Source organism: Corythoichthys intestinalis, chromosome 10 (genome assembly GCF_030265065.1).
Source record: "Corythoichthys intestinalis isolate RoL2023-P3 chromosome 10, ASM3026506v1, whole genome shotgun sequence".
Classification (NCBI taxonomy): Eukaryota; Metazoa; Chordata; class Actinopteri; order Syngnathiformes; family Syngnathidae; genus Corythoichthys; species Corythoichthys intestinalis.
This window is the reverse complement of record NC_080404.1, coordinates 43,430,444-43,443,575: the sequence shown is the minus strand read 5'-3', so window position 1 is coordinate 43,443,575 and position 13,132 is coordinate 43,430,444. Positions and strand designations below refer to the sequence as shown.

Sequence of the window (13,132 nt, the reverse complement as noted above, 5' to 3'; positions counted from 1 at the left end):
TTAGCTCTGATTGGTTCAAATGTGCATGTTTTCTGGAACAGCAAAAAAAAGGTTGTTGAATAAGACAAAAAAAGGGCAATGCAACATAAAATGGATCAAATCTTTAAGAGCAACGAAAGAGTTGAGGAGGATTATTATCTTAATTAGTTTTATTTGCTCTGATAGGGAGGTTCAGAACATTTTAGCTGTCAATGTGCACTTTGGACTTGACTATTTGTTCATTTATGTTAGGCTACTTATTCATTTCCTTATGATTTAAAAAAGTCAATGTTTGCGTGATCTTCAAAATATATTCCATTTTACTCTGCATGATATACAGTAAGTCATTTGTACTTATTTTTCTGAGTGTTTGTTATATCTATAAAAGTAAATGTTTACATCACTTTACATTACTTCAATTTTAATATACAATACATCCTATGTTCTTAAGTAGTTAAAATTGAGATTTGGCATTTAGTATGTGAGGAAATGAGGGAAAATAAAAATTAGGAGATGGAGGTTGGGGTTATTGCTGTTTTTGTTAACTTTTATTTTGCAAATCATTGAAAAAAATACAATTTTGAATGAAAATCAGTTTTTGTATGTGTTAAAGAAATACAGTGCCTTGCAAAAGTATTCGGCCCCCTTGAACCTTGCCACCTTTCGCCACATTTCAGGCTTCAAACATAAAGATATAAAATTTTAATTTTTTGTCAAGAATCAACAACAAGTGGGACACAATCGTGAAGTGGAACAAAATTTATTGGATAATTTAAACTTTTTTAACAAATAAAAAACTGAAAAGTGGGGCGTGCAATATTATTTGGCCCCCTTGCGTTAATACTTTGTAGCGCCACCTTTTGCTCCAATTACAGCTGCAAGTCGCTTGGGGTATGTTTCTATCAGTTTTGCACATCGAGAGACTGACATTCTTGCCCATTCTTCCTTGCAAAACAGCTCGAGCTCAGTGAGGTTGGATGGAGTGTTTGTGAACAGCAGTCTTCAGCTCTTTCCACAGATTCTCGATTGGGTTCAGGTCTGGACTTTGACTTGGCTTTTCTAACACCTGGATACGTTTATTTTTGAACCATTCCATTGTAGATTTGCCTTTATGTTTTGGATCATTGTCCTGTTGGAAGATAAATCTCCGTCCCAGTCTCAGGTCTTGTGCAGATACCAACAGGTTTTCTTCCAGAATGTTCCTGTATTTGGCTGCATCCATTTTCCCGTCAGTTTTAACCATCTTCCCTGTCCCTGCTGAAGAAAAGCAGGCCCAAACCATGATGCTGCCACCACCATGTTTGACAGTGGGGATGGTGTGTTCAGGGTGATGAGCTGTGTTGCTTTTACGCCAAACATATCATTTTGCATTGTGGCCAAAAAGTTCAATTTTGGTTTCATCTGACCAGAGCACCTTCTTCCACATGTTTGGTGTGTCTCCCAGGTGACTTGTGGCAAACTTTAAACGAGACTTTTTATGGATATCTTTGAGAAATGGCTTTCTTCCTGCCACTCTTCCATAAAGGCCAGATTTGTGCAGTGTACGACTGATTGTTGTCCTATGGACAGACTCTCCCACCTCAGCTGTAGATCTCTGCAGTTCATCCAGAGTGACCATGGGCCTCTTGGCTGCATCTCTGATCAGTTTTCTCCTTGTTTGAGAAGAAAGTTTGGAAGGACGGCCGGGTCTTGTTAGATTTGCAGTGGTCTGATGCTCCTTCCATTTCAATATGATGGCTTGCACAGTGCTCCTTGAGATGTTTAAAGCTTGGGAAATCTTTTTGTATCCAAATCCGGCTTTAAACTTCTCCACAACAGTATCTTGGACCTGCCTGGTGTGTTCCTTGGTTTTCATAATGCTCTCTGCACTTTAAACAGAACCCTGAGACTATCACAGAGCAGGTGCATTTATACGGAGACTTGATTACACACAGGTGGATTCTATTTATCATCATTGGTCATTTAGGACAACACTGGATCATTCAGAGATCCTCACTGAACTTCTGGAGTGAGTTTGCTGCACTGAAAGTAAAGGGGCCGAATAATATTGCACGCGCCACTTTTCAGTTTTTTATTTGTTAAAAAAGTTTAAATTATCCAATAAATGTTGTTCCACTTCACGATTGTGTCCCACTTGTTGTTGATTCTTGACAAAAAAATTAAATTTCATATCTTTATGTTTGAAGCCTGAAATGTGGCGAAAGGTTGCAAGATTCAAGGGGGCCGAATACTTTTGCAAGGCACTGTAACTGCGCTAAAACAGTTTTCTTTGCATTTCAGTAGTTTAAGAGGCTTGACTCGCTCCCTAAAAAATAAATAAATAAATAAATAAATAAAATTTCTGGCTCTGTGGCAACCTTCACGTCGGGGAGTTCCGGCAAGAAATTCTAGCCACTTTCACCCCTGGTTATTAGGGCCCGAGCACTACGCGTGCGAGAGCTGCTTGCAGGCCTAGTTTCAAAATGTTTTGTTTTTCGTCTAGATTTAGTCAATGAAATCTCATACAAATTTCGTTTTAGTCGACAATTACTCAAAATATTTCCGTGTGTAAAATTCAAATTTGAAGTTTCAGTCCAAAAATAAATAAAGCTTTCCAACAGTTTTGAATGACATAGACAGATGAGCACATATTGAAGCGTCTGCAAAGACAACGCCAACTTCGTGATGATAATACACCAGTGGCGTGGGGAGTGGTGCAGCATCCCCCTGCTGTTTAGGAGAAAAAAAAGGGTTTTGGTGGATTTTTTGGGTAGTAAAAACAAATAAAAACATTGTAATACAGTAATAGCATATTTAATTTTGGGATTAAATATACAGTCCCTGACAAAAGTCACTCTCAGGTTGCAGATAATTAAAAAAAAAAACGTGTGGCATTTGCCAAGGCCCACAGCCTGTCAAAAGGATGGACGCTGGAAAAGTGGCAAAAGGTGGATTTTTAAGGTGAATCTTCCATTGAATTACACCACAGTCGCCGCAAATATTGCAGGAGACCTACTGGATCTCGCATGGATCCGAAATTCACTCAGAAAACAGTGAAGTTTGGTGGTGGCAAAATCATGGTCTGGGGTTACATCCAGTATGGGGGTGTGCGAGAGATCTGCAGGGTGGAAGGCAACATAAATAGTCTGAAATATCAACAAATCTTAGCTGCCTCTTACATTCCTAAGCATAAAAAGGGATAAATTCTGCAGCAAGATGGTGCTCCATCACATACTTCAATCTCTACCTCAAAGTTCCTCAAGGCAAAGAACATCAAGATCCTCCAGGATACTGGCCAGCCCAGTCACCAGACATGAACATCATTGTGCATGTCTGGGGTAGGATGAAAGAGGAAGCATGGAAGACGAAACCCAAGAATGTTGATGAACTCTGGGAGGCATGCAAAACTGCTTTCTTTGATGTTCCTGATGACTTCATCAATAAATGGTATGAATCCTTGCCGAACCGCATGGATGCAGTCCTTCAAGCCCATGGAAGTCTTACAAAATAATAAATTTGGACCTCACAGCACCACTACTTAATTCGCTTATCGTATGTAACATATTTTTGTATTTGAAGTACGTTTTTTGTTCAATTTTCACACTACTTTCTTAAGCGGCAAAACTTTTGTCTTGCCAAAATTTGACCTTAATGTCTTCATTAAATGATAAATCTTTTTTCAGTAAAACAAATACATTTTTGTACATTCAACATCATTTGGGAGGGTCTTAGCTTTCATATGAGCCAATTCTGAAACCAATTGAATGATTAAAAGTCAGGTTAGTAGCAATTGTTTCTACAAAATTGATGATCCCTCAGCACAGACCTTTAAAGGCTAAAGCAACATTGCATATTCTCTCTTGCCAAGAAAACAAATCTTACCGTGTTTCCGAACAAGCAAGATGAAGCGCAGCCCAGCTTGACACACATCCTAAACTCCGGTGAGGAGGGAGAGGCCCAGCACATATCACATGAGTGACATGGCCCAAACACTGCCACGGTGCAAGCTGACGTACAATCTGAAAATATCATGCATTGTGAACATATGACAGACACGATGTCCATAGGCGGAGTTTGACTTTTGGGGCAGGGGGAAATGCAGCGTCAGCAATAAAATTAACTTACAAGAATATTTATAATAATAAGTTGACAATGAGCATTTCTTGTTTCCCATCATTCTTGAGGAGAATTCTGAATCAGGCTGCTTAGGCAATACTTTTCGCCAAGATCGTCAACCATTGAATATGGTACGCCCGCCGGTGTTCTGCCAATGTAGTTACTCCAGTCAAAAATTGTATCCCCTGAGCAGAGCCATATGGAGGTAGATTTGTATCTTTATTATTCAATCCAAAAAAAAAAAAAAAAAATTGCTTCAATAAAAAAAGTTGCTTCAATCAAAATATATATTTTCAATCCAAAAAAAGTCACTTCAATCAAAAAAAAAAGTGTTTGAATGCAAAAATAAATTTGAAACAAAAAAAATGCATGAGAAAGCCTTTTTTTTTATTGATAATTTTTTTGTATTGGAGTCAAGTTTTTTTCATTGAAGAAACTTTTTTGATTGAAGTAATGTAGATTTGTGTTTGGGCCACATTTTGGCTAGGACATTTTTGTCTTTATTATTCAATCCAAAAAAATAAGTTGCTTAAAAATATATGTATATTTTGAAAAAGAAAAATCACTTCAATCAAAAAAAGGAAAAATTTCAATCATAGAAAATGTTTTTAAATGCAAAAAAATATTTTAGATTGAAGAATTTGCATTTTAACGCTTAATTTTTCATTGAAAAAGTTTTCTTTGATTGAAGCAATCCTTTTGTGTTTGGGCCACTTATGGGTAGGACATTTGTGTCTAAATCGTTCAATCTCAAAAAAAAAAAAAAAAAAAAAAAAAAAAAAAACATTTTCAAAGAAAAAAATCATTTTAAAAATAAAATTGCCCTCCAGTAATTTTTGGGGGGGAAAATTATTTGCCTGGCTCTGCCAGACTATTCTCCCTATATTTTTCAAACACTGAGAGAAATAGTCTGGGAACCATCCCATTAATGGCCTCTTGCGCAGGTACAAAATCAATCGACAAATCAGATTCATTTATTTGCGTGACGTGTTCTTAACGAGCAACGTCACTCTTGCGCGTCGAAAGTCGTCTCCACAACACAGATGGTCAACGGGAGAGCCGAGAATATGTTCCAATCCACGGTAAAATCAGTTTTAAATTACCAAAAACACATCGACACGAGTCATTGACAACAGTCTGTCTCGCACTAGCCATGTTGAATAAATTCCGCTCTCTTCGTATGTTTACTTCCGCGCGCAAGTCCCTCGTCCTTCCCTCGTCAGTTTACTAACGTCACGTCTGCCCGTTGCTGATTGGTCCACTCCGCTGTCTGTTTGCTGTGGCTTGCTCCGTCCTGGAAATTGTATCCGCTTGAATGGTGGCCAGACTCAATAGCTGGAACAGCGGTGAGTCTGGTGTACCAGGCAAGGAAATTATATGCAAAGCAAATGACCGTCTGAGGTGCTAGTCACATGATCTGTTCGAAAAAATAATTTTGACCCATTATAATTTTTTTTTTTTTTTCATTTCATTCATTTTTGTGGCATTTTTATTGCTTTACAACTTTTATACTGTATATACACAGTGGGGCAAATAAGTATTTAGTCAACCACCAATTGTGCAAGTTCTCCGACTTGATAAGATTATAGAGAGGCCTGTAATTGTCATCATGGGTAAACCTCAACCTTGAGAGACAGAATTTGGGGAAAAATCACATTGTTTGATTTTTAAAGAATTTATTTCCAAATTAGAGCGGAAAATAAGTATTTGGTCACCTACAAACAAGCAATATTTCTGGCTGTCAAAAAGGTCTAACTTCTTCTAACGAGACTCTGCTCGTTACCTGTATTAATGGCACCTGTTTTAACTCATTATCGGTATAAAAGACACCTGTCCACAAACTCAGTCAGTCACACTCCAAACTCCACTATGGCCAAGACCAAAGAGCTGTCGAAGGACACCAGAGACAAAATTGTAGAGCTGCACCAGGCTGGGAAGACTGAATCTGCAATAGTTAAAACGCTTGGTGTAAAGAAATCAACTGTGGGAGCAATTATTAGAAAATGGAAGACATACAAGACCACTGATAATCTCCCTCGATCTGGGGCTCCATGCAAGATCTCACCTCGTGGCAGCAAAATGATAACAAGAACAGTGAGCAAAAATCCCAGAACCACACGGGGGGACCTAGTGAATGACCTACAGAGAGCTGGGACCACAGTAACAAAGGCTACTATTGTCAGGAATGAGCGGGCAGGCAGGTGGTGTGGACCCAAATGCAGGGAAACAAAAAACGGCAGCAAGGCAGTGAACTCAAAAAACGTTTTAATAATAACTAACAAAAATCACAAAGTACAAACAAAAGGACTATGGATCAACAAAACTTACTTAAACGGATGGACAGGTACGCGAGGGCTTGGATGGGTCTTGAGTTTGGTAAAGACAGACATAGACACTGACATAGACAGTGACGCAACAAGGAGTGACAAGAAACTGGGTCATTATATACGCAGACAAGGGGTAACGAGACGAGGAACAGCTGGGTAACACAGGTGGATGCAGATTGCAGGATACACTGGGAAAACACACACAGGTGAGAGCAATGGGTAATCACAGGGACAAGTCACACAAGGAGAAACCAAACACAAAACCTAACAACTATCAGTAACACAATGTGCCGCCAGGGACTCAAATCCTGCACTGCCAGACCTGTCCCCCTGCTGAAGAAAGTACACGTCCAGGCCCGTCTGCGGTTCGCTATTGAGCATTTGGATGATCCAGAAGAGGACTGGGAGAATGTGTTATGGTCAGATGAAACCAAAATGGAACTTTTTGGTAGAAACACAGGTTCTCGTGTTTGGAGGAGAAAGAATACTGAATTGCATCTGAAGAACACCATACCCACTGTGAAGCATGGGGGTGGAAACATCATGCTTTGGGGCTGTTTTTCTGCAAAGGGACCAGGCCAACTGATCTGTGTAAAGGAAAGAATGAATTGGGGCCATATATCGAGAGATTTTGAGTGAAAATCTCCTTCCATCAGCAAGATGAGACGTGGCTGGATCTTTCAGCATGACAATGACCCCAAACACACAGCCAGGGCAACAAAGGAGTGGCTTCGTAAGAAGCATTTCAAGGTCCTGGAGTGGCCAAGCCAGTCTCCAGATCTCAACCACATAGAAAATCTGTGGAGGGAGTCGAAAGTCCATGTTGCCCAACGACAGCCCCAAAACATCACTGCTCTAGAGGAGATCTGCATGGAGGAATGGGCCAAAATACCAGCAACAATGTGTGAAAAGCTTGTGAAGAGTTACAGAAAACGTTTGGCCTCCGTTATTGCCAGCAAAGGTTACATAACAAAGTATTGAGATGAACTTTTGGTATTGACCAAATACTTATTTTCCACCATGATTTGCAAATAAATTATTTAAAAATCAAACAATGTGATTTTCAGTTTTTTTTTTTTTTTTTTCCACATTCTGTCTGTCATGGTTGAGGTTTACCCATGTTGACAATTACAGGCCTCTCTAATATTTTCAAGTGGGAGACTGCACAATTAGTGGTTGAATAAATATTTATTTGCCCCACTGTATAGGAATGTCAATTTCATGCAATCACACTTTTTGGCCACCTTAAAATCCGCTTATTTTCATCACGTCAGACAAAACTGCCATTCGTCTAGTTATGTTCTAGTTTCCTAAGCTATGTTTTTAGCTCGTCATCGTCTCGTCATGAAAAAAATGGTTTGCCGAAGAAATGTTTCCGTTATCGACATTGTTGACGAAAACAACTCTGCTAACAACTCATATTTCAAAGGATACATTTATTAAATTCCAAATTTTCAAGCCATAGAGCATCTAATGAGTATGATAAAGAAACAATTTGCTGGAGTAAACACAACGTGATTTTGGTTTAATTATTATTATCTAATGGCCGATGCTTAACTCCAGTGAGAGGAAGGTTCAAGGTTCTGCATGGATGACAAAGATAACATTGTTGAGGTCAGGTTGCTTCTCATATGGTTGTACCATTCTTCATGCTGGTGCTGAGAGGTCGCCAGTGGTGGGATGGATGGGCACGGGCTAACCGGACCTTGGGGGTGGTGGGGGTACACCCTGGCAGGGAGCACTGTAGCTACGTGGGGAATGTGGGCCAGGGGCTGGGCGTAGTACTGCCGAGCCACAGGAGTCGTGACGTGCATTGTCCCCAGTAGTGCCCTGCGGCCTGACATCAGCCCCGATGGGTTCGATTTTTGGGAGACCCGCTCGTGTTTGCGCTGTTTGGCTCTTCTGTTCTGAAACCACACCTGCTGACACATGGATGGATTTTTGTCGATATCACAAATAAAGGGCTTTTGATCGATGTTTCGATCTCAATCGATTTATCGTTACACCCTTATACCTGAATTCGAGCCTCGTTGAGTTTTGTGATCCGTGCCAACTCCTCTCTGAAGTAGATATCAGGATACTGGTTCTGTCCAAAGGCCATCTCCAGCTGTTCCAGCTGCTTGTGGCTGAAGGTAGTGCGCAGGCGTCTCCTCGCTGGAGAGTGTAGGGCTCGGCTCCGGCGGCTAACACCCGCACCGGCGGAGGTCTCGCATGGTGACCCCTTGCTCAATGAATTTCCAATATCTGTTTTCAGGATGAACAAAGGTGAGGTCTTATGCCTTTACCTGGATTTAAAGACCATTCTTCAGCTCCTGTGTGTCCCCGGTTGGCATCTTGCAAAAAGCATGACTTAACACGTTAAGTCAACGATGACTTTTTCCATTAAAGAGGACTTACACAGACTCGGTGGTTCCCACTGCCATGAGGCAACCTGAGAGCCAGAGAGGTTTTGCAGGCAAACACTAACTCGCGAGAAAGAGATACCAGAAACGGAGGGATTTGATGTAGATTACTACTACATCAACCAGCAAAGCGACTAATTTGTCGGAGTGGGGAATTGAGCTAACCTCTCGTTTTCACTTTAAAAAAAACAAAAAAAAACCAATTTGATAATTGGTCCAAGTATAGCAGCACCGTTGTGACTTAGCTGTTTATTTTTATAGCAATGGTATCTTTTTACACTCTATTTAGACCAGCAACCAAAGGAGCATATGTGCCAAACAATACAGATGATATATTTATTGTTTGATAATATATATATATCAAAGGACTGTCAATGCTTATTTTTGGGAGTCATTCAAAAGTAATGTATGTATTATTTATACAAACCGAGGAAAATATTTTCTTTCAACAGTATTAGGGAAGTTATATGGATGTAAGGGTGCCCTTCCCCACTTTCTTTATGTATATTAATTAGGGCTGTCAAAATTATCGCGTTAACGGGCGGTAATTAATTTATTAAATTAATCACATTAAAATATTTGATGCAATTAACGCACATGCCCCGCTCAGATTAAAATGGCAGCAGTATAATGTCCGCTTGTTACTTGTTTTTTTTTTGGTTTTTGGCGCCCTCTGCTGGCGCTTGGGTCCAAATGATTTTATGGATTTCAGCACAGTGAGCGAGCATGGTGTAATTATTGACATCAACATAGGCGAGCGACTAGTTTATTTTATGATTGAAATTTTTACAAATTTTAATAAAACGAAAACATTAAGATGGGTTTTAAATACAACATTTCTATAACTTGTACTCACATTTATCTTTTAAGAACTACAAGTCTTTCTATCCATGTCCCTTTAAGAGAATGTTAATAATGTTAATGCCATCTTGTTGATTTATTGTTATAATAAACAAATACAGTACTTATGTACCATATGTTGAATGTATATATCCGTCTTGTGTCTTATCTTTCCATTCCAACAATAATTTACAGAAAAATATGTCATATTTTAGAGATGGTTTGAATTGCGATCAATTACGATTAATTAATTTTTAAGCTGTAATTACCTTGATTAAAAATTTTAATCGTTTGACAGCCCTAATATTAATATATAAGATATCTTATTGGTTTTTTTTGGTTTTTTAAATCAATTGTACACAATAGATCAGGGTGTCCGCGAGTTCTTAAAAAGTCTAAAAATGTCTTAAATCCAATAATTAGAATTTTCACAATACTTGGTAGGTTTTCGGTTTTGGTCAATTTTAGCGACACCGGTGGACCAACCCGGTAGTGTTTTGCCTTGAGGAAGACGGCGTTTCCCCGCGCACTCCCGCGCAATGTCGTAAAACCATCAATCAATCAAAAATCAATCTCCCTGCGGATGGATTAAACAACATTTCTGTTTCCAGCATCTGTGTGAAGGATGAATAGTAAGGAGGCAATGAATCCAGTTGTGGCTAAACAATAGCATATGACAGTTAGCAATAAAGAAGTCCTGTGCTAAAGAGAAAAACAATCGCAATGACAAAGTTTTTAACATGTATTTTACAAATGTAATGCCTCAATGAAATTTTTTTTTTCTTATGAACGGTTTTCAAAAGCTTTATTGATGGATTTTCTCAAGTTAAAGCACCACTCAGAAATTAATAAAATGAATTGCATATTATTTTCAAAATCGACCGGATCCACTGTATTTTTACATCAGTGACTTCCGGTCTACCTAGTAGTATTGACACAGGAGGGTCCTGTCAAATAATAAACTCTGCCATTCGTTTCGATTGCGTCGCTTTGAACCGCTCATAGGACGCTTCTAAAATGCGGCTGCACCGCGACTGACTTGACTTGAATGGCGGCGTTTCACTGCATTGACCCGGCGGGTGTGTTCCAGCCTTAAGTGTAGTTAACCCCCCACCCCAAGTTCGGTTGAGGGGGGCGGTGTCACGCCAGCGAGTAAGATCCGGGCCAATGTTTATTCTGTATATGGTGGAAAACACAGACAAGACTGAAAAAGCAGTTTCTGCTCTTGCACTCCTCTTGAAAAGAAACTGCGGTATTATAAGCCAAAAGAACTGTTGTGTTTGATAGAACAATATGTTTATATGCTGCCATAGCAGATTCATGGGGCATTAAGCCCCTGAAATATTTTTGTCCGCTTTACCCTGGTAACCCCTGTTTACAGACGTCGCGCAACCGCGTTTGTTTCAACCCAGCCATAAAACGAAGGTAATTAATTGTATTTATTATTCAAAGTGTCTGTCATTTTTAGCTTAGAATCATTAATTGATGTCTAATATTTCATTAAAAAAAAAAAACTTAAAAAAATTATTCACTCACATATTTTAAACTTTTAAACAAATGACGTAACAATGAAAAAAGTGGCGTCTGTAAAAAAGTCACTGATATCTACCTCATAACTATCGCTTAATTGTATTTTTTTGTTACTGTTTCATTTTCTCCGATATCTTAGATGATGAATAATCGATCCAAACAATGAAAAATTGAAAAAAAAAAAAAAAAAAAACATTTAAATCCTTAAAATTATATATGAAAAAGAAAATCTCAACCACTCCTTGATGTCTGCAATTTCTGCATCACGACCCTTGTTATTTTACCATGTTTCACCCCTAAAATCCCCAAAAAATCCAGCTGTGGCCATTCACAGCTGTGTCTTGACACTATGTGATACATTCTACAAAGAGTTTTTGGATCGAAACAAGGTAAGTACGCGACAATATCTTGTTAAAGTCATGGCGTCTTTAATTCTGCTCTCGAGTGCTCTCACCTCCAGTTAGGGTTTTGCTGTTTAAAAAAATATATATATATTAAACGCCCTCCTGTTCAAGATTTTTCTTTCCCCAGAAATTTGAGATTTTAAGCTTTCCAATGTTGTATCACACATGCATATAGGGCAAAATCTGAAATTTGGCCAAATTGGGGGTCTCAGAGCGGAACTTCAAGTCACCTGAGTGTTTTCTGCCATATAGTGGTACAGCCTCTCTTTTTTTCCTCCTCAGAAAAAACTTTTTGTCTCTTTTGTTGCTCTGCCATCTTTGCAGAATTCGCGTGAAAGCGTTCACATCAACTTCCGTCTTTATAATGAATGGGGAAAGAGGGAAATGACGTATGTCATAAAGCAATCAGCACATTTGTAGTTTTATTTGTGTGTGGCAAGGTTTCTGCCACCCTCCTCAAAGTTAGTTAGTGCCGGTGAAAGCGATACAGAAAAATATAAAAGAGGTGTCATTCAACTAGTTGTCAGTCGACATATTATCACAAATGTTATGAAAATATTTTACAAAGGTTGGAAAGTTACCTAGTGTTGCTTTAAGGCCTTAAAATGTCTCAAATTCTCCTAAAATCTCACAAAAGATCTAAAATACGATTTTGAAAGGTCATAAAAATTGATAGAAATTACTTTTATTGAGAACATGCATAAACTTCAGTCTCGCTTTTAAATGTTTGATTTTTGAGGACGCCAAAACAAAACTACGAAGCGGAACTACCTGTGCTCCCTGCTTATTTTCCATTAAGTCTTTTTTTGTATGTTTTTTTGCCGGTATTAATGTGAAATGGGTCTTAAACTGTATTCAATATGGTCTTAAAAGAAGTCTTAAATTTGGCCTGTTGAAACCTGCAGAGACCCTGCAGATAGATAGATTTTATTAACAGACTCAAGGTCCAAATTACAACAACACAATACAAGCAAAAACAATGATATTAAATAAAAGTGAACTACAGTTGATAGAGCACTGGGTCTCCTAGCAACCCACTTTTAAAAAGCACCTATACCAATGCTTCCAGAACTTTGACAAGCAGCGTGTAGAACTGTGCAAAACTAATAAAATTAAACATCAACATCCTTAAAACAGACTGGAGAGTATTCACCTAAAACATTTCTGAAGCACTACTCCATCTGGGCGTTTTCAAACAAGATTCTTAGAGAGTCTCCAAATTTCATATTCTGTATTTAATCGATTCTATTTACTAATAGGCCTTTGTTCCAAATTGTAAAATGAAAATATAGCAATGAATATGGTTATTCAAACTTACCGGCCGTGGAGCTGACAGTGGCCATATTGGAGTACCTGTCAGCACAGTCCTGGTGGCTCCTTAATGCATCCACTGTGACTTTTACTTGGGACATCACTGCACTGCTCATGGATGTGGTGAGAAGTGTTGGCTAGCCAACACTAAGACACAACCCCCCACCAGTAACTCTGATGTCACATGTCTTTTTTACTTTTGTGGAGGTGTGGACGGTGGGACTAATGCAACTGCGATATGATT

The 13,132-nt window shown here is 38.8% G+C and overlaps 1 protein-coding gene across 3 annotated transcripts in view; it reads right to left on the bottom strand.

The window, feature by feature from the left end:
* Positions 1 to 7,952: 7,952 nt before the first annotated feature.
* prop1 (PROP paired-like homeobox 1) overlaps positions 7,953 to 13,132 on the bottom strand; it is a 43,619-nt gene continuing 38,439 nt past the window's right edge. For 2 of the 3 annotated variants that reach the window (XM_057847695.1, XM_057847693.1), the window contains 2 exons: positions 8,416 to 8,645; positions 7,953 to 8,320 (listed from right to left, as the gene is read on the bottom strand). In XM_057847695.1, coding sequence (XP_057703678.1) covers positions 7,955 to 8,320; positions 8,416 to 8,645 — 596 coding nt within the window. In that variant the 3' untranslated portion in view covers positions 7,953 to 7,954. Of the gene's footprint in view, positions 8,321 to 8,415; positions 8,646 to 12,895; positions 13,090 to 13,132 lie in introns of those variants that run through there. The other variant, XM_057847696.1, reaches the window with a different exon arrangement.